This window comes from Cryptomeria japonica, chromosome 8 (genome assembly GCF_030272615.1).
Source record: "Cryptomeria japonica chromosome 8, Sugi_1.0, whole genome shotgun sequence".
Classification (NCBI taxonomy): Eukaryota; Viridiplantae; Streptophyta; class Pinopsida; order Cupressales; family Cupressaceae; genus Cryptomeria; species Cryptomeria japonica.
In genome coordinates, this window is record NC_081412.1 from 137312420 (window position 1) to 137333719 (window position 21300).

The following is a 21300-nucleotide window of genomic DNA, read 5'->3' on the forward strand; positions in this document are numbered from 1 at the left end:
TAAGCAGATACGTACTTTTCTATATAACTATTATTTTTTTCTAGAAGTATTTTAGTTTCGTTAACAGGTGGAAGTTGTTTACTTGTATAATTCAACCAGAGATTTTGTACAAATAATTTAACTATGCTTCTGAAGTTTTTCTGTAAAGTCTTCGCCCTCGGGTAGCTGTAAACGATGTCTTCGTGTGGAGAAATCAGAGGCGGGGCTGCCGGGAAAATTAAATTGAAGATATACATAAAAATCAATCCTATCTGGCTTCTTTTGCCTTGAATGTCACGCTAAATGATCTTATCCTTCACCCCTTCATCTGTGGGATCCATGGTCTTTGACTACCTAATTCTCCTTGTATAAATATCCTAAAGAATGTATTAATCAGGCTAATCAACGGTTTGGAGAATGGATGTGCGTGGAAGATAATAGAAAGCTCAAACTGGAGAGCCATGGAGTGTATTGGAACTATATGACATAGATGTGACCAAGTGCAGTTTTGTAGAATCAAATCCGTGTGAAGTGGAAATTTAGCTATGACGAGAAGACAAATGTTTATGGAGAAGATGGAGAATTCTACTGTAATATTATCTGCAGATGACGGAAGCAATGTGAATTCCATTCTCCCGCTGAAAGTACTGAGTTTTGCAGATAACACCAGTAGTAGTAACGCGAACGGGAACTTTAACGGCGCCTATACTATGCAGTTCCATCCCACCGTAGGGATAATCATCCTCGTGCTGCTAAGCCTCCTCACTGGTATGAGTTTTTTCTCCTTCTTCATACGCCGCCGGCTGAATAGCCGGGAAAACAGAAGAGGTTTCAGAGTAGCCGGCGTGGGTAATGGAAACACCGTTGAGGAGGCCCAGGGACTGGAGCGATCGGTCATTGAGAGCTTTCCTGTTTTCAACTACAATCTGGTGAAGGGTCTCAAAGTACAGGCGAAGGGCTCCGAGTGTGCGGTATGCCTCACCGACTTCGAGGACCACGAGATGCTGAGGTTGCTTCCCAAATGTAGGCATGCTTTTCATCCAGAGTGCATCGATACGTGGCTCTGCACCAACACAACCTGTCCCCTTTGCCGGACGTGCCTTATGTCCGCTGGTACTGGTGACTCCAACGACAGGAGTACCGACTTCGGTGTTGTTGAACCGCAGCCGTCTTCTGAACAGCTCAGGACCGTTCGGGACAACGGAGGCAGAGTCAGCGGACATGGAAGCGTGCTGGGAGATTTATCAAAAGACGAGGCAATGAGCGAAGGTGTGGGCTACGATTCGATGGGACACTCATTGATTATGGTGCAGACGGAGTTGAAGCAGAGTAGGGAATGGTATATCGTCACGGCGGACGGTCTCACGCCCGGATTGTACAGTAGCTTTGCGGGCAAGCATCAGCCATCCAGATCTTTTGCCCCGCCCGCGTGCTCTAAGCCTGGCGGTTCTGCGGAGAACAGATCGAAATCGGAAAGGTGGGGGAACATTTCTATCAACCCAGCCTCGTTTTTGAGGACGTTTTCTATGCGCGTAACGGCTGGGGATAGAGATGAGGCTGGGGCTGAGCAGCAGGATGAGAGGCCTTATTTGAAGAGAACGTTGAGTTGGTTGAAGGGAAGAGATAGAGAGGCAGACGGGACAGAGCGCTCACAGGGCGGATCGTAAAAGCGCTGAGTGGTTGTGACAAAGCAAAAGGTTTATTTATGAACAAGAGGCAAAGGACCGGCAAAAGCTATGAGGTTACAGTCTGACCACACACACTCTATCGCTGTATACGGCGAGGTTTGTTCATCATTCTCCACTAGAGTTAACTTGTAGTTAATTATTTTCCTGGAGCGTATGCGGGCCACGGCCCTATTTTACTTCCAATCAAAACCTGAAGATGCAATAGCTACAGCCTACAGGGACAGTTGTAATGTAAGATTTGTATGTATATTATATTATAATGTTTAATTAATTAATTACACATAGTCGAACTCCAAGTAGTCCTCCCAATTTTTGTGAGTTGACTGGAGTCATATTTGATAGTTATCTACTATTGCATTGTAAGTTACAACTTGCAGTTTCTAATTCCAAGGAGGAGCCAAGTTTGGAAGTTCCTATTTGCAAGTGGAGTTGTGCATGTAGGATTTTCTATTTCATGTTGAGTTTGCATGGGATGGGGTTGTTATGGTAGTGTAGTTACAATTAGCTAGTTGTGTTTTGCATGTGAGTGAGTCGTTACAATTGGAAGGTTGTAGTGAGGTATGGAATTTGACAAGTTATATGACCGTTTTTGCACTTTTGGATGGTATATTACAACTAATAAAATTAGTGGACGGTATGTATGGACAAACAAATTGTATATGTGACACTTAAAGTTATTAATAAACCGTAAAAATTTGTAATAGTAATATATATTGATATATATTATTTTACAACGTTTATTATAAATATATGAATTTATTTAGAATATTTTAAAATGGTAGGATTAAGATATAATTGTTTTGAATTTTATATTATTTTTATATGAATTTTTAGTATGTTTTTTCTTATTATTTTATTATGTTTTTTTAATATAAATTTAGAAACTTTGTCAATTTATTTTTTAATATTTTTTATAAGATTGTCTTAAATATCAATATAGAAACTTCTAACAATTGTCATTTCTATTTTTTTTAAATATTGTAATAAAAAAATCTAAAACAGTTTCTTTTTTTATAATAAACAAGATTTTTGGGTGTGAATTTAGAAACTTAAGAGTAAATTTAAGATTTTTTAGTGCATTACTAATTTATCATTGTTTTTTAAATTTTTACTATTTTTTCCATGGAATTATTTGTTTTTTGAATTTTACTGGATGTGAAGCTTAAAGAATTTAAATTAAACTATTCACAAATTTAAAAAATTTGACACTTTAACATTTTTTTTTTAAATGTAAAACAAAAGGCATTAGAATGACGAAACTGTCATAAAAAAATCATATGATAGACAAGGGTAGTCATCAAATTCAGGCCTGGTTGTAGTGTTGCATATAAGAGTGTTCAAATTTAGCAGTTGTTATTAGGTGCTTTGTATGTTGAGTATAATATTTTGCATGAAATCTCAAATACAATAGGTTGAAAAGATTAAAAATTAACATAGTAGTTTATCTCAAACACATTGCATGTTGAGTATTTTTTACCACTTTGTTAATAGATAAATTTTTGGAGCCATGCATGATCTACCTTCTATAGTTGCATGCATGTAATGTATGGAATGATGACACATGGCAGATTTGGGCATCCAATCAGATGGTCTATAAATATGCATTGTGTTGGAGTGTTTTGTAGTACAAGTTGACTAATTTTAGAGATATTGTTATGATACCACATTTTCTCATGAATCATTGTCTAGTGTGCAAACTCTTTCAAGAGAATAGAATTGTTATTGTATTGTAAACTCTCATTACTTAATAATATATTGGGTTGTGTTTTGGAGTGTGGAGTTTTCTTGTAAAATATTTTTCTCCATGTATATGTTGTGTTATAGTGTTTGTGTTTATTGCATAATTAGTTCAATATAGTGAATATGTGTCAAAGTCTAAAATTGTAAAGGTGTTATGGAAACTTTAACAAATACTCATAATTAGATTGGTGTAGAAAGCATCTTTCACGCACTTGGCTTTCTTTTAGAATATGAAAATAATAAGGTGAAATAAGGGGCTAGGAAGAATATGTAGATAAGGACTCTATCTATTACTACAAGGTTCCTAAATTATCTATGTGTTAGGGCATGCTAGGGTCTAAATTGTGCAAAGGAGGTCAGATATTAGTAGAGATAACAATGATAAAAGAAGTTAAGACATGCAAGGAGAAGACTTGTGAACCAAGGGTGTGGATTTTTTGAGATTTTGAAGTAGAAATACAAAATTCATATCTTGTTAAGATGGGATGAATCCAAAGGATGAAGCATGCATCACTCCCAACTTTGTCAAGATAGTGGCCATATATTTATTTAATGAAATATGTACTATTGAAACTAGAATGGAAATACAAACTTTTTTGCTAGTCATATTGGATTTAGAAGTTATGAATTCCTTTAAGCATGCCACTAACGAAGGGATATCAGTATGAATGATACACATCAATACTTGAATAAACTCAATACCTTTAGATGATTGTTAAGAGCATTACAAAGGGTGTTGACCAAGGGCACAATATTGTTAGAGATACTATTGACTTGTGAACACTTTAAAAAGTGGGGAACCAAGGGTTGAAGAGAAGGTATATGACAACATGGGGAATCTTGAAAAATCCATCCATGTCAAGTTTGTGGCACATACACTCTCATATATGTAGAATTTTAAACATTACATTACCTTTGGGGGAACTCCACAATTATGTGTAATTGAGTCAAAATGGTGATATAGGTTGTGAGCTCCTAAGAAGTCTCTATTCTTCATGAGATGAACATCTCCAAGGTATATGAGTGCTACGTGTGTGAGATTTTGCCAAGATCAAGAGGCAATGGAAAGCACAAATATGAGAGAACAAAACAGATGATAGGAATAAACTATATTTTATCAAGATGCAAAATATGATCAACTGGATCATTACAAGATGTATATTGATTTCCCGTACAAACAATGTAGATGAGCCTGCTTATATAGGCAAGGCTAGGGATATGTGAGCACACAAACATGACACGTGGCTCAATAAGAAACAAGAGTAGGTAGAAAATAGGTGTGGGTAGGTAGGAGAAATAATATAATATTCCACATGAAGTGGAATGTAACAACAAGATAAGATCAACACCATAAAAGGTGGAAATACTCTTACACACACTATCTCAATGTGGCACAAATACCCAAGTGTCTCATACCCAAACTACTATGAAATGCATGTACCTAAGTAAACTTAAGTAAAGTGTAATAATATCCAAGATGAATAATTATTTACACCAACAACCCGCCTCAAGTGCAACTTTGGGGAATGCGCTTAAGTCTACAATGCAACTAAGCAATGCAAGATGGGTCTCGACTACTAGGCCATGTTAGGTACCCATGTACAAATGCAAATGCAATCTACCATAAAGCGAGGAAAGAGAGAAAAACCTAAGGGTAAAAATCCCTCCCCCAAAAGAGAGATGATGAAAGCACACAATGCTCTCAATGATGAATGAGAAGAACAAAACTATGTCCCCCCCATAAGAGAGAAGAAGAGACCATGAAGCCCCCCCTCAATGTTGAATCTCCTGCAAAGATGGTCCAATGATGATGACCAAAATACCTCCCCATAAGGAAGAAAGAGAGCCAATGTTGCACCAATAATGTCAAAGTGTGACAAAACCAGGTACCAAGTCGATGACGATGAATCACTTGCTGCAACAAAAAGAAGATCAGGCATGGATACAACCTGTTGTGAGCATCATCTGGATACTCAGAAATAGCAGAAATAATGGTGCAATCCAAGTCTCATGGGAGCCATGCACAAACATGTACAATCTAAGTCTCAACTGGAGCCATGCACCAAGTCTCACAAGATATTCCTAATCTATGTATACAAGAGGATTACATTAAATATGTCAAAAATGACAAGATACAAAGAGGTGTGGCACTTTATGATAGTGTGAGTACAACATTGCTCAAGCAAGAGAATACATCATGATAAAATATTCAAATATGGAAACATGAAAATGATGCCACCAATAAAGAAGCCCTGTAGAATACTGCAGATGAAGATGCCTCCGAATGAAATTTCACCAAGAGATATAAATGAGCAATCGACCCCCCATAAAAAGATCATGTTGGCACTTGCAAATAATGTCAAAATGGACTTCTGATTTCAACTTTACAATTTCTCAAAATGAGATATAAGAGACTTCAACAAATATTGCTAGTGATCTAAACTAAGATCCAAACAAAATACAAGTACCAAATAGGCCAAAAATGACCAAATACTGAAAGTACAATTTCTACTCAAAATCACTGCAAACAAATGGCAGATTATGAAAGTAGACAAAAAATTATGCACTTTAAAAAAAAAACGGCACCTAAAAAGGAGTCCATATGAGCCCAAATGAAGCCTCCAAAGTTGTAAAAATCAGGATTTCATGATTTTCGAAAATCCACAAAATCCTGCACCATTGTACAGATCACGAAATTCTACCCCAAAACAAAAAACATTGCTTGAAAAAAGGAGTCTGGATGAGTGAGATATCGCTATTTGAATATTGCCTGCAAATTTATAATTTCTGGAAAATTTCCGTCGCGGCTTCAAACATCAAATGCCTCTAGATTTGGCCTCCAGAGTTCGATTTGGATGAAACAAAAGGTAAGACTAACTTTCTTGGACCTCCTCAATCCAATGGTAACCTCAGATTCGACCCAGTAAGCTTCAATAAAAACCTGCAATAGAAATCTCCAAAATACACAACCCCAAATAGAATCAAATTTCTCTCAATTAGCAAACCAATGACACTATAATGGCTCTGATACCATGTGAGATTTTGCCAAGATCAAGAGGCAATGGAAAACACAAATAAGAGAGAACAAAATAGATGATAGGAATAAACTGTATTCTATCAAGATGCAAAATATGATCAACTGGATCATTACAAGATGTAGATTGATTGCCCGTACAAACAATGTAGATGAGCCTGCTTATATAGGCAAGGCTAGGGATATGTGAGCACACAAACATGACATGTGGCTCAATAAGAAACAAGGGTAGGTAGGAAATAGGTGTGGGTAGGTACGAGAAATAATATAATATTCCACATGAGGTGGAATGTAACAACAAGATACGATCAACACCATAAAAGGTGAAAATTCTCCTACGCACACTATCCCAATGTGGCACAAACACCCAAGTGTCTCATACCCAAACTACTATGAAATGCATGTACCTAAGTAAACTTAAGTAAAGTGTAATAATATCCAAGATGAATAATTATTTACACCAACAAAGTGGACCATTCATACTCATGATAAAGGTTCTTAGCTAATGAAATATTGATTAATGAAGGTTGACTCAAAAACTATGTTGTTAAATCCTTAAAAGAAATCACATAATTTGACACACTACATAGACACCACCTTCTTGAAAAGGAATGTGCTAAGTAGCTTTATAATGAATGGTTTGTAGGGCACAAAACATGGTGAACATTTTGCAAGTGCAATGTCTAGGCAAATTTATGTTGGAGTAGCATTGTGATGGACGACCTCTCAACAAATCTTGATGTGTTACTATTTTGATAATTACCTAAATGTAATGAATGCCAAGTGAATAATTATTGTTCATAAAAGATAATTTCTAATAAACTTAATACTTTCCACACCCTAACTTTGAATCCCTCAAGCTCAAAAATAGTATAATACTTTTTGTGAAAATTATAGCAAACCTTCTTAGGTGGGTTAATAGATTAAATCCATTGTTTGAAGTTTTAGTTATTAATGATATAGCCGCATCAACTAGATTAAAGTATTTGAGTTTCGTTACCAGGTGGAAGTTGTTTATTTGCATAATTCAACCAGAGATTTTGTCGAAACAGTTTCGTAGAAGTAATTTAACATGTTTCTCAAGTTTTCCTCTAAAGTCTTCGCCCACGATGATGCTTGAGTGAAGAGAAACCGGAGACGGGGCTGCCGGGAGAGTCATATAGAAGATATACACAAAAGTCAAGCTTATCTGGTTTCTCTTGCCTTGAAGGCCACGATATATGAACTTACCCTAGACGTTCCTTCATCTGTGGGATCCACGGCCTTCGACTACATAATTCGCCTTGTATAAGTAATCTGTATAATGTATGTATACGGCTATAAGTCAGCGGTTTGGAGATTGGACGTGGGTGCAAGATAATGAAAAGCCATGGAGTAGATTGGAAGTATATGACATAGATATGACCAAGTGCAGTTTTACAGAATCAATTCTGTATAAAGGAATTGGTTTGCTAAGAAATTTAACTAAGACAGGAAGATAAATGCTTATGGAGAAGATGGAGAATTCTACTGGTATGTTTTCTGCAGATGACGAAACCAATCTGAATTCCCTTCCTTCGCTGAATGTTGTGAGTTTGTCGCTTAACAGCAGCAGTAGTAATGCCGACGGAAACTTCAACAATTATAACTTGAAGTTACATCCCAACACAGCGATAATCACCCTCGTGCTGTTCAGCTTCTTATTGGGTATGTGCTTTTACTCCTTCTTCATGCGCCGCCGGCTGACAAGCTGGGACAGCATAAGAGCTTTCAGAGGAGCGGGCTTAGATGATGAAAACACCGTTGAGGCGGCCCATGGACTGGAGCAGTCGGTCATCGAGAGCTTTCCTGTTTTCAGCTATAATCTGGTGAAGGGGCTCAAAGCACAGGCCAAGGGCACCGAGTGCGCGGTGTGCCTCACCGACTTCGAAGACCACGAGATGCTACGGTTGCTTCCTAAATGCAGTCATGCATTTCATCCCGAGTGCATCGATACGTGGCTCTGCACTAACACAACGTGTCCCCTCTGCCGGACGAACCTTCTGTCCTCTGGTACTGATGATTCCAACGCCACGAACGCCGACTTCGGTGTTGTCGAACAGCAGCCGTCTTCTGAGCAGTTCGCGATCGTTTTGGACAACGGAGGCGGAGTCAGTGGGCAAGGGAGCGTCCGCAGAGATATTTTAAAAGACGAGGCGACGATTGGAGCTCCGGGCTACGATTCGATGGGGCACTCATTGATAATGGTGCAAACGGAGTTGAAGCAGAGCAGGGAATGGTATATCGTCACCGCCGACGGTCTCACGCCCGGGTTGTACAGTAGCTTTGCGGGCAAGCATCGGCCATCCAGTTCTTTTGCCCCGCCCGGCGGTTCTGCGGAGAACAGATCGAAATCGGAGAGGTGGGGGAATATTTCTATCAATCCAGCATCGTTATTAAAGACTTTTTCTATGCGCTTAACGGCTGGAGATAGAGATGAGGTTGGGGTTGAGCAGCAGGATGAGAAGCCTAATTTGAATAGGACGTTGAGTTGGTTGAAGGGAAGAGATAGAGAGGCAGAAGATGGGATAGAGCGCTCGGAGGGTGGACCAGGGTACTTCAGGTATGCCGGTAAAAGCGCTGTATAATTTTTAATCAACAATTATTTTGCTACAGAGTGTGCAGAACGCTGGGCCACGGCCTTTTTTTTTTTTACTAGCAACGAAACCTGAAGATGCACCAGCTAGAGGGGCAGGCGCAATGTAGGATTTGTATATGTATCTGTTACAGGTTTTGGTTGCGGTATGGTGTATTATATTATACCCAAATGAAATTCACAATTTAAAGAAAATATTAAAAGTATTTATTTTGTGAGAAATAGTAATATGCAAGTAGGTTACAATATTATAAGGGTTTGTATTTATTCATAATTTGTCTTTTATGATGGTTCAATTGGCTTTTCTTCGTATGCAATGTCAAGTTGTTAAACCAATTATTAAAAGATTCATTTTCTATGATAAAAGAAAGGTTTATATGCATTTATGGAGCACCTAATGCAGATTGCCAGCTACTCTTCTTCAATTAATATCAAGTTATGAAACAAAAATTAAATGATTGGTTTTCATAAATATAAAATAAATTAAAGTTTGAATATATTTTTACATCTAAAGAAATGACTTTTTCAATTTATTTTTAGAGGTAAAATAGTCATTATATCTTTTTTTCAAGAATGAGAATATGTTTATTTGATAGCATGTTAAATTATTTTTGTTAAAAAAGAATACAATAAAAAAATGATCTTAAAATTTATATGTTTTGTCATTATTCATACAATTTAATTCTTATAAATAAACATATTCTATTGAGAATAAAAGTTTTGGCCCTTCATCATAATTAAAGTTTAAATTAATAGTTTAATTTGTAGAGACTTGCAAATGACTATTCTATTTTGTCATATCTCATCATTATTTCTCATTAATTTTTCTACCAACATTTATTATTTAATTACACTAATTTTTCTTTTTCTCATCAATAATTATTTACTTATTTTATCATATTTCTTCATTCACATTAATTAAATAAATTTTAATTATTTAGTTAATTTCTCAAAATTTTATTCTCTTCAATATTAAATAATTTTGATTATTTGTGGAGGCTCCAATTAGCCAAAACATCCTATTGCAAGCTAGAGATCACAAGGTCCAGTTTTCTTGTTCCAAAACATCCTATTGCAAGCTAGAGATCACAAGGTCTAGTTTTCTTGTTCGCATGGTATCGTAGGACGTGTCGCGTCAACATCATCAATCATGTTAAAAAGTTTACCAAGTGCACTATAGGTTATAATAGCCTAACTCTTCTTGCAATATATAAAAAAATGATTATTAATTAATTAATTCAATTCTATTCTTCACATAATAATTAAATAAATTTTAATTATTTAATTATTTTTTCTAATTTTAACAGAGAATTAGCATTAAAATGTTGCTCTTAAAATGCTTCACACAACTTCCAAATCTCTGCTATCTTCTTCTCCCATTGGCAACGATGTTCAAGGCAACTGTAAATATATGACCAGCCTTAAACCACACACAAAGCAACATATTAAGTCTAAAACATATCAGTTGATTCTAAATGTTTAACACTTTTATACCTAAAAATCAAAACTTAACATATGTGATTTAAGCCATCATCAAGTATATTGACACTGAAGAATTGTGAACCTCAGATGTTAATGCTTCTAGGCACCATGAAATGAAGGTTTTCTTGGCTTTAAACAGGCTATGCAACACAATGTTCAGGGTCTCAATCAGGTGCACAACAAATCATTGGCTCCAATTTCTTCTTCAAATAAATATGCCTCTAGTATAAGCGTTGCAAAGCACTCTGTTGCCTTTGTCAAGGGTTTGTGTAGCGGTGGTTCAGGCACCATTAGGGTTTCTACGATCGTTTCACCACCAAAATGTGCCCAACCGTCCCTACCAAGGCCTCCTGCGAGTGGATTTTTTCCACCCAGGCTCCAAATTTGAGTTGCGTGTATACTTCTGTGATCACGGCCAAAGTCTTTCTTATGTGATTCATGTCTCCTCTGTGACCACTGGCATGGGCATAATGCTACCTATCGTGGTGGATCTGTCCTGAATCTTTGTTGGGGCTAATGGAGGTTTGTTTCCTGCGTGCCAATAGCCTCCCTGCTTAGTGTCTTTAGCGGTGCCTAGATTTGTTCGAATGTGGCACACACCGATCTACCTCTGAGCAAGGCTGATGACCCTACTCAAGCTTTATTTTTGGATGTCACCAGATCCAGGATTCATTTTTCTTTGGCTCCACCCACAACTTTGGTTTGCATACGTATCAACAGTAGGAGGATTGTGTATAGCTCTAAGAAATCCTTACAGCTGAATTTCGATGTCTTATTAGCAAATGAGCTGCATGAAAATGATTTTTTTTTTAAGAATGGTTTAACTGGAAGGTTTACCTATTTTTGGCTCAGCCTTCTAGAGCTTCATGAATGGATATCAAAAGCATGGCTTCCTTTAATGGAATAAAAATCAGAAATTTATCTTAGGGCAAGAGGTTTTCTATTTTGGTTTTTTGATAGTAAGAAAGACAGAAATACCATTCTAAGTTATGTCTAGATATGGGGACAAAGTCTGTTGATATTAAAATCTCGACACTCACACTTTAATCCATCCACAGAAAAAATTGCATTCATGTTGACCAGTGTTTGTCTCCCAAATCTTCCTCTTCACTAATAGTTTGACCCCTACTTTACATCTACTAGAAACACCATTGGCCACTTTGTGTCTATAGATGAAAAATCAATAGATTTCATTCACACAACCTTTGCTAGTATTGGATCAAGCATTCTAAACTTGCACAACATATATGTCTCTCACTCAACACTGTTGCCCCATTTTTTCAAAATTCCCCCTCCTGCCTATAGATTCTTCTCCTGTGCTCAACCTAGTGGATGACCTAGGCCCTATGGTGGATCCATATGATGTTGAAGTTGCTCCTACCAAATTCTCTAGTCCTTTTGGCGTAGCTTCAAGTACTTCTCATTTGGTGGCTATTGGAAGGTTTCGTCCTTTATTTCTAGTGTTGTTATGGCTACTACTACTGGAGCTTTTGCATCCCTTGACAAGGCTAGGTCGGGTGTTTCTTGTGGTGTTGCTACACCTGTTTCCCCTACCTCTTATCAAAGAACCTATTCTGACTCAAGTTGATAAAAATATTGACAACCTCTTCTAAAGCTAGGATTTCCTCCCAGAAGGTTGTGCCCTTTCCTTGATCTTCTACCTCCCTGAAGGTGGTGTTAGACAAGAGGTGATTGACAGTGATATTTTTTTCTCCAAACTAAGCCTGGTTAGTAGATTTTTCCACTTGTGGCCTTCTCTACCAAATCTAAACCACTAAACCTCCACTCATTAGCTCCCTTTATATGATGGTAAGATAGAGATTTACCCTTGTGCAAGGGGTTTCTTTGTTGTTGGTTTTGAATCTTCTAATGATAGGGATACTATCTTGAGGTTGATTCTTGTTCATGGGACTCACACTCTCTCTTGTTGTGTCCTTGGTCACCCTTCAACCCTCTTAAGGAATCAAATGGCGTAGCTCTTGTTTAGGTGAGATTACCTTATCTCCCTTTATAGTTTTGGTGCAAATATCCCAATGAGGTATTTGGTAATATCTTGGGTTTGTTCCTTCAAGTGGATACAACTACTACTAATTTTACTTATACCTCCTATGCTCAAGTTCTCATTGAGATTGATCGATCTAAAGATAAGTTGAATAATATTGTATTACAAGTTAATGATAGATCTTGGTGCCAACTAGTGGACTATGAAGGGGTCCCCTTTCACTACATGAATTATTTTGCTACTGACCATTTGCTTCAAATGTCGACATTGTACTCATAAGAAGTCTTCCTCAACCTAGTGGAAGAATTTTATTGTTGGCAATATGGATGAAATAATTATGTGTTGCATTGATGTTTTGTCATTGATGTCAACACTAGTTGTTTTGGTTGATTACCGGCAGAAGATCTAGTGTTATCGGTAAGGGTTTAAGGTTTTACCGGCAGAGCTTTCACTGAGAATCTTTGACAGGATGTGCAAGTGGTGTTGGTGCGGCTTCTAGATGGAATTCAGGATGCAAAAGGGGATCCTTGATCATGCCTCAACTGATTGGAGACATTGCTTTGGCATGGTGGACCCAGATTAGGTCCAGTACTTATCTAGGTTATGGACCGATATCATGTTAACGTGTTCTCTACACATTACCGGGATGTTCTATGGATTGGTTATTGTTGTTTTGATCTAAAGCCGACATGGCATATCATTGTAATATGAATGTATGTAATGATCTTATTGTAATATCTTTTAGATGGTCAACCTAATTGGTTTAGGCCTTAGGGTTTGTATAAATTGATGTAAGATCTCATTGTAGATCAGGTGTCATGTCGTGGAATGAAATATCATATGGGAAGGAGATTTAGTCAATCATAGGTAATCAAATTGGGTTTAAGTAAGAGGTCAAAGGCCTCTGGTATTGAGCTTAACTAAGACTGTAATAAGGCATGGTAGATGCTATCTTTGGCAGTTCATTCTTCTAGATTGTTGTCCAATTATCTTGAGGTGGTTATAACCTCTCTGTAGTCAGTGAGACTCTTTCATAATGAGCAGTACGCTCTAGGCAGTGTGCCTTCCTGCATGTGTATGCCCATTAGTGTATCATATAATTTCCACAGAAGTATCATCTGACTGTGGGTAGGCTTCCCACCGTGGTTTTTCCTTTTACCGATTTTTCCATGTACAAATCATGGTGTTATGTGGTATGGTTGCATTGTGTTAATTCTTTGTTTCATTCTTCAGTTTTATTGCTTACCGGTATCTGTTTCTCCTATTCCGGTATTCAATGTTTATGTGTGCTCCGGTTAAACGTTATAAAGTGGTTTGATTAATATAATATGATAACAACTGATTCACCCCCCCCCCCTCTTAGTTGTTCATTGGTTATCTTAACAATTGGTATTAGAGCTTTGGTCCTCTTTTGTAGAAGCTTAACTATTTGAGGTAGATCCTATGTAGCTAATACTTCAAATCCACCAGCAACTATTTTTAGAACAGAAATCCCTAACCTTGATCGAACAAATTATGGGATATGGAAAATCCAAATGGAGACTCATCTTAGATGTCTTGGCAAGGATATTTGGGAGATCACTAAGAAAGGATATACACCTTATGATCCGGCATTTGGCAATCTTGCTCCTATAGATATGGAAAAGAATATTGAAATGATTGCAGACCTAGAGAAGCCCTCTTGTGTGCACTTATTGATCAGCAAATCATGGGATTGACTGATAAATCATCGACAAAGGTTATGTGGGATAAATTGCAAACTCTGAATGAAGGTGATCCTACTATCAAAATTGCTAAACTTGATTGTTACCGAGTAAGGTATTCATAGAACTTGAAGATGGAAGATAATGAAAGAATTGCTATGTTTATGGAAAGAGTAAATGAGATTGTCATGGGAAATCAATGTTGTGGAGGATCTCTAAGTGAAGATGAAATAGTTTCCAAAGTCTTGAGAGCCCTTCCACTGGCTTACAAGATGAAGGCAATTGCAATTAATGAACTGAGAACAATGGCAAACACTTCAATTAACAAAGGCATTCTAATTGGGAAATTATCTGCTTTTGAGCTTGAAGAATTTGGACCTTCTAGAGCTGCAAAGTCTGAACTTGCTTATTCATGCATCATCATCTACTGACAAAAGTGATTGGAAAGCCTTATATGCAAAAGAATTGGAAGATATGAAGAAAGAGGATGAAGAATTTGAGCAACTTGAAGCCTTATTTGCTAGAAGAGTACCTAAAGGACCGTTAGGAAGTAAGTATGAAGGAAAAGCACCTTTTAAATGTTTTGCATGTAATCAGATTGGTCATTTTGCATCTAGATGTCCTGAAAGGAATGCAAGATTTGAAGAAAGAGAAGAAATCATTTAAGCCTAATAAGAAAAAATATAGGTTCAAGAAAATTAAACAATGCTACATAGCGGATGAGGAAGGAGTAAGTGATGACTCTAAAGATGAACCGACAGTAGACTCTACTAGTGGATCTGACAATGGAAATGAATGGGTGTTCTATGCTTTAAAGGAAGATGAAGTGGAACCGGATATCATGAATGAAGAAAAGTCCCTGACAGCAAAAGTTGAAGACAAGGATGAATGGGTAATTGATAGTGGATGCTCAGATCATATGACTGGAGATAAAAGAATTTTTTGTCCCTGCAAGAATACAATGACAGTCAAGTCAAATTTGGAGATGACAAAGCAAGTATGATCAAAGGTAGAGGTATTATTTCTTTGATTGGCAAGCATAATACTGATAATGTCTATTATGTAGAAGGTTTAAAACATGATCTTTTATTTGATTGTCAATTGGTGGACAAGGGATTCTAACTTCAATTTAAAGATAGAAAATACAAAATCATTAACAAAATTGGTTTGGAGATTGCAACCGATACTCAGACTGGAGGTAATATCTTTCACTTGAACACTGGTAATAAGACATGTTTGATTTGTCATATTGATGAGAGTTGGTTATGGCATAAGAGGTTGTGTCATATTAATTTTGATTTTATTGTTAAAATCAGTTCAACAAAGGCAGTTAGAGATATACCTAAGATTATAAAGCCTCATAATCTGGTATGTAAGGAATGTCAATTGGGAAAGCAAGTTAGAACTTATTTTAAGAGCATACATGATAAATCTAATAGTGTGCTTGATTTGTTTCACACTAACTTATGTGGTCCAACAAGGACTACAAGCTTTCAAGGTGATAGGTATTTCATGCTGATAATTGATGACTATTCTAGAATGATGTGGGTGACTTTTCTTAGCGAGAAGTCTGAAGCTTTTGAGAAATTCAAGATCTTTAAAGCAAAGGTGGAAACAGAAATTGGATTGAAAATCAAATGTCTAAGATTAGATCAATGTGGTGAGTTCACTTCTCATGAATTTAACAGTTATTGTGAGACAAATGGACTTAGGAGACAATTATCTGCACCCCGGACTCCTCAACAAAATGGAGTAGTGGAAAGGAAGAATATAACCATTTTGGATGCAACAAGAATTATGATGATGGAAGACAAATTGCCTCACATTTATTGGTGAGAAGCAGTGAGTACAACAGTCTACACATTCAACAGATTTCATATCAAAGGTGAAACTGGTGATAATCCTTATGAATTATGGTTTGGACATACACCTACTGTTAAATATTTCAGAATTTTTGGAAGTAAATGTTATATCAAAAGGGATGATTCAATTCGGAAGTTTGATCCTAGATGTGATGAAGGGATATTTCTTGGATATTCAATTCAAAGAAAAGCATACAAATGTTATAACAAAAGATTACAGAAAATTGTGGAGAGTGCTAATGTGAAAGTGGATGAGCAATACAGAAATCAATCTATATCATATGACATGGAACCGGCAGTGGAAATTATTATAACTTAACCGACAATGCCTCAACTAGTACAAGACACTAAGACAGTTACACCAGTACAATCAGAAAAGTCAACTATGATTGATGATCAGAATAGTGAACCTGAAGTTCAAAAGACACCAAGGTATGTAAGGTTAAATCATTCTGAAGATCAAATCATTGGAGATAGGAACAAGGGAGTTATGACAAGAAGAAGACTGGTAAATGAAGAGGTATGTCTTATTTCTCAAATTGAACTAGCATCTTTTATTGAATCTTGTAAAGATAAACATTGGTTAAAGGCTATGGAAGATGAATTAGATCAGATAGAGAAGAATATGACTTGGACTTTAGTTCCCCAGCCTAAAAATAAGAATGTTATTCGAATTAAATAGGTTTTTAGGAATAAATTAAATGAGGATGGTCAAGTTGTAAGAAACAAGGCTAGATTGGTTTGTAAAGGATATTCTTAAATGGAAGGAATTGATTATGGTGAGACATTTGCACCTATAGCTAGAATTGAAGCTGTTAGACTATTTCTTGCCTATGCAGCTTATAAGAACTATAAGGTCTATCAAATAGATGTTAAATGTGCATTCTTGAATGGTGAACTTGAGGAAGACATATACATTGAGCAACCTGATGGATTTTCACTGACAGATGATAAAGATATGGTTTGCAGGTTAAGGAAAGCATTATATGGATTGAAACAAGCTCTTAGAGCTTGGTATGAAAGGTTGGATAAATATCTTTTGAAGCTTGGTTTTACTAAAGGAAGCGGTGACAGTAATTTATATTATAAGATCACTGATGATGATATTCTGATTATTGAATTATTTATTGATGATATCATTTTTAGAGGTGAAGATAAACTGTGCATGGAACTCTCTAATAATATGAAGAATGAATTTGAAATGTCCATGATTGGTGAGATGAGATTTTTCTTAGGTTTGTAGATTACTCAAACTAACAAAGGCATTTTGATCTGTCAAACTAAGTATCTAAGGGAATTGTTGAAGAAGTTTGGTATGGATAATTCCAAACTAGTAAGTACTCCTATGGTGACAAGTGAGAAATTATCTATCAAAGACACATCTGCACCAGTAAATTCAATAAGGTATAAGTCTATGATTGGTGGCTTGGTATATCTAACTCAGACTAGACTAGATATTATGAATGCAGTAAGTATTGTTTCAAGATATCAAAGTAATCCTAAAGAAAATCATGAATGTCCAGTAAAGAGGATATTATGGTATTTGCAAGGAACAACAAAATATGGCTTATGGTATTCTAGCGATGATAACTTCACTTTATGTGCATATACAGATTTAGATTGGGCAGGAGATACTAATGACAGGAAGAGCACTTTTGGTGGAGCTTTCTTTCTTGGAAAGAAATTGGTTTCATGGATCAGCAAAAAATAATCATGGATTTCTTTATCTACTACAGAAGCTAAATATGTTGCAGCAGCAACTAATTGCAGTCAAGTCTTATGGGTGAAGCAAATGTTGAAGGATATCAAGGTAAATTGTAGAGAACCGGTAGTTATCTATTGTGATAACTCTGCAGCTATTGACATGTCTAATAATCTGATATTTCACTCTGAGACTAAACACATATCAATAAAATATAACTTTCTGAAGGACAAGGTGGAAGAAAAGGAAGTCAAATTGGTTTATGTGAACACTAAAGAGTAAATTGCAGATATATTCATTAAACCACTATCTAAGGAATCATTTGAGTATTTGAGAGACAGGTTAGGGGTATCTACCCCTCCGGCAGAAACTTAATTGATGGAGTAGACCATTAGTCTGGTATGCATCATTACCTTTATCCTTTGCTCTGGGTTGATGTAGTGGTGCTACTGCTCAGGGGGAGTAGTTAGCTTTGAGATTCAGAAGATTATATTCTTTCTTTGATATTTTTGTCAGATTTTTGACATTGATGTCAAAGGGGGAGAGATAGTGATGTGAAAAATAAATTCATAGTTTTACAGGCTAGGATGGGAGACAAGAGTAGCTCCAGTAACGAGTTAACAACCATTACCGTTGGCAGGTCCGAAGATATTATTCACGGGGGGAGAGTTATTGATATTCAGAGCTATACGTAGGAGATTGTTGGTTGTCTTCCACAAGGGGAAACTTGTTTGGCATTTCTTGGTACTTAGATGTTTTTCTCATCTAGTGTTCCCATCAATCCCAAAGGGGGAGATTGTTGGCAATATGGATGAATTGATTATGTGTTGCATTGGTGTTTTTTCATTGATGTCAACACTAGCTATTTTGGTTGGTTATTAGCAGACAAGTTTTGGTTACCGGTAGAAGATCTAGTGTTACCAGTAAGGGTTTAAGGTTTTACCGGCAGAGCTTTCACTGAGAATATTTGACAAGATGTTTAAGTGGTGTTGGTGCGACTTCGAGATGGAATTCAGGATGCAGAAGGTGATCCTTGATCATGCCTCAATTGATTGGAGACATCACTTTGGCATGGTGGACCCAGATTAGGTTTGGTACCTATCTAGGTTATGGACCGGTATCATGTTAACGTGTTCTCTACATGTTACCGAGATTTTCTATGGATTTGTTATTGTTGTTTTGGTCTAAAGTCGACATGGCATATCATTGTAATATGAATGTATGTAGTTATCTTATTGTAATATCTTTTAGGTGGCCGACCTAATTGGTTTAGGCCTTAGGGTTTGTATAAATTGATGTAAGATATCATTGTAGATCAAGTGTCATGGTCATGGAATGAAATATCATATGTGAAGCAGATTTGGTCAATCATAGGTGATCGAATTGGGTTTAAGTAAGAGGTCAAAGACCTTCAGTATTGAGCTTAACTAGGACTGTAATCAAGCATGGTAGATGCTATCTCTGGCAGTTCATTCTTCTGGATTGTTGTCCAATTATCTTGAGGTAGTTATAACCTCTCTGTAGTCAGTGAGACTCTTTTGTAATGAGCAGTACGTTCTAGGCAGTGTGCCTTCCTACATGTGCAGGCCCCTTATAGTATCACATACTTTCTGCACAAGTATCATTTGACTGTGGGTAGGCTTCCCACCGTGGTTTTTCCCTTTACCAGGTTTTCCACATACAAATCATGGTGTTATGTGGTATGGTTGCATTGTGTTAATTCTCTATTTCATTCTTAAGTTTTATTACTTACCGGTATCTATTTCTGCTATTCTGGTATTCAATGTTTATGTGTTTCGGTTAAAGGTTATAAAGTGGTTTGATTAATATAATATGTTGACAACCGATTCACCCCCCCTCTTAGTTGTCCATTGGTTATCTTAAAAGTTTGTGACCACCTTACCATTTATCCTGATTCTACTTCTAATGAAGATGTTGTTTCAGAGGATTCTACTCATACCTCCTACGCTCGAGTTCTCGTTGAGATTGATCTATCTAAAGATAAGTTGAATAATATTGTATTACAAGTTAATGATAGATCTTGGTGCCAACTAGTGGACTATGAAGGGATCTGCTTTCACCACATGAATTGTTTTGCTAGTGGGAATTTGCGTCAAATGCCCACATTGTGCTCATAAGAAGTCTTCCTCAACCTAGTGGAAGAATGTTGTTTGTGACCACCTTACCATTTATCCTGATTATACTTCTAATGAAGATGTTGTTTCAAAGGATTCAAAGATTCCTATCCCCTCTACTCTTAGTTTAACTATTGTGCTCGAGGATTTTTCTCCTTCCATCCTATTAAATATTTACCTACTGATGTTATTTGCTAGTCCAAATCTGCTCCTGGTAACAAAATGACAAATGGTTTTTGTAATCTTCCTTTGATGTTCCTTCAGTTGACAACAAAAGAATGTTGTACATAGAGTTTCTTCTATCGGTTCTCCAGTCAATTCGTATTAGTTATTTGTTATAGAAATAGCTCATAAAAACCACAACGATGTTATTGTTTCTTCTGATGTTGTTGCAAGGGTTTCTTCTAGAGCTTCTGATGGTATTGATGTTGTCCCTAATAATGTTGATCCTTCTACCTATACTTATGATGACCCACCATTTCCTATGGGTTAGCACTATTTTGATTGTACTAATAGATTTACCTAGGCAATTGTTCATCATAGGAAGAAATATCATAACTCATCTTCTTCTCAGATTACGATGCAAGTTTTACAGTCCCATAACTCTATTTCAAAATAAGTTGGCACTCTTTTGGCTCCAACTTTGTTGTTTCTTTGTTGTTAGCCCTGTTTTGTTGTGTTTTGTGACTAGTTTTGTTCCAATTCATGATTTTGATGGTTGGTGATAGTTCTGTAATGGGTTGAGGCCCTTCCCCACTTAATTTAATCATAAACCTTTTCTAGGATCTTGGTGGAATTGGATATCAATAAAGATCTCCTCTCACAAATGGTTTTGGATGCTAATAGTCAAGGTTGGAATGAACTTCTAATTTATGGATGTTTAAATTTTAGGAGCAAAAGATGCTACAAGACTAGACATATTTTAGTAGAATGTCCATATGTCAAATCCCAACCAAAGTGGAAGATCTCTCGGTGGAAATATGTCTCCCCTAACCATTAGACTATTGCAATTTTGCCTAGTAGCAATTCCACTTTGAAAATGGATGCAAGGAAGGAAAATATTAGGCAGGTTGAATTAACTTCTCTATAACCAAAGGGAGACAAAAAATTATCTCAGAATGACAACTCTTGTTGCTTGGATTGAACAAATACTCACAATGTTTCTTCTCAAGAACCCTCTCATACAATCACTATGGATAAACTAAAAAACAATAAAAAAATCTCATTTTATTTTCCTTACTATTGAAACCAGTAGCCTATAAGTGATTTGATGTGCATTCAAATTATTGGAGACTCTATTCATCGTCATTGATTTTCAAGATCATAGCCAAAATACCATCATGACATTGTTGAGGTCAA

The 21300-nt window shown here is 36.5% G+C and overlaps 2 protein-coding genes across 2 annotated transcripts; both read left to right on the top strand.

Annotated features, from left to right (window-relative positions):
* Positions 1-399: 399 nt before the first annotated feature.
* LOC131032311 (RING-H2 finger protein ATL11) lies at positions 400-1962 on the top strand. Its single transcript, XM_057963253.2, has one exon. The coding sequence runs from the start codon at positions 525-527 to the stop codon at positions 1644-1646; it is 1122 nt and encodes a 373-aa protein (XP_057819236.1). The 5' UTR covers positions 400-524; the 3' UTR covers positions 1647-1962.
* Positions 1963-7780: 5818 nt separating this feature from the next.
* On the top strand, positions 7781-9271 carry LOC131032315 (E3 ubiquitin-protein ligase ATL31). Its single transcript, XM_057963256.1, has one exon. The coding sequence runs from the start codon at positions 7923-7925 to the stop codon at positions 9045-9047; it is 1125 nt and encodes a 374-aa protein (XP_057819239.1). The 5' UTR covers positions 7781-7922; the 3' UTR covers positions 9048-9271.
* Positions 9272-21300: the final 12029 nt, after the last annotated feature.

Bases quoted from the DNA above. Each gene is read 5' to 3' on its own strand.
- LOC131032311 (XM_057963253.2), top strand. From the start codon at position 525: ATGACGAGAAGACAAATGTTTATGGAGAAGATGGAGAATTCTACTGTA.
- LOC131032315 (XM_057963256.1), top strand. From the start codon at position 7,923: ATGCTTATGGAGAAGATGGAGAATTCTACTGGTATGTTTTCTGCAGAT.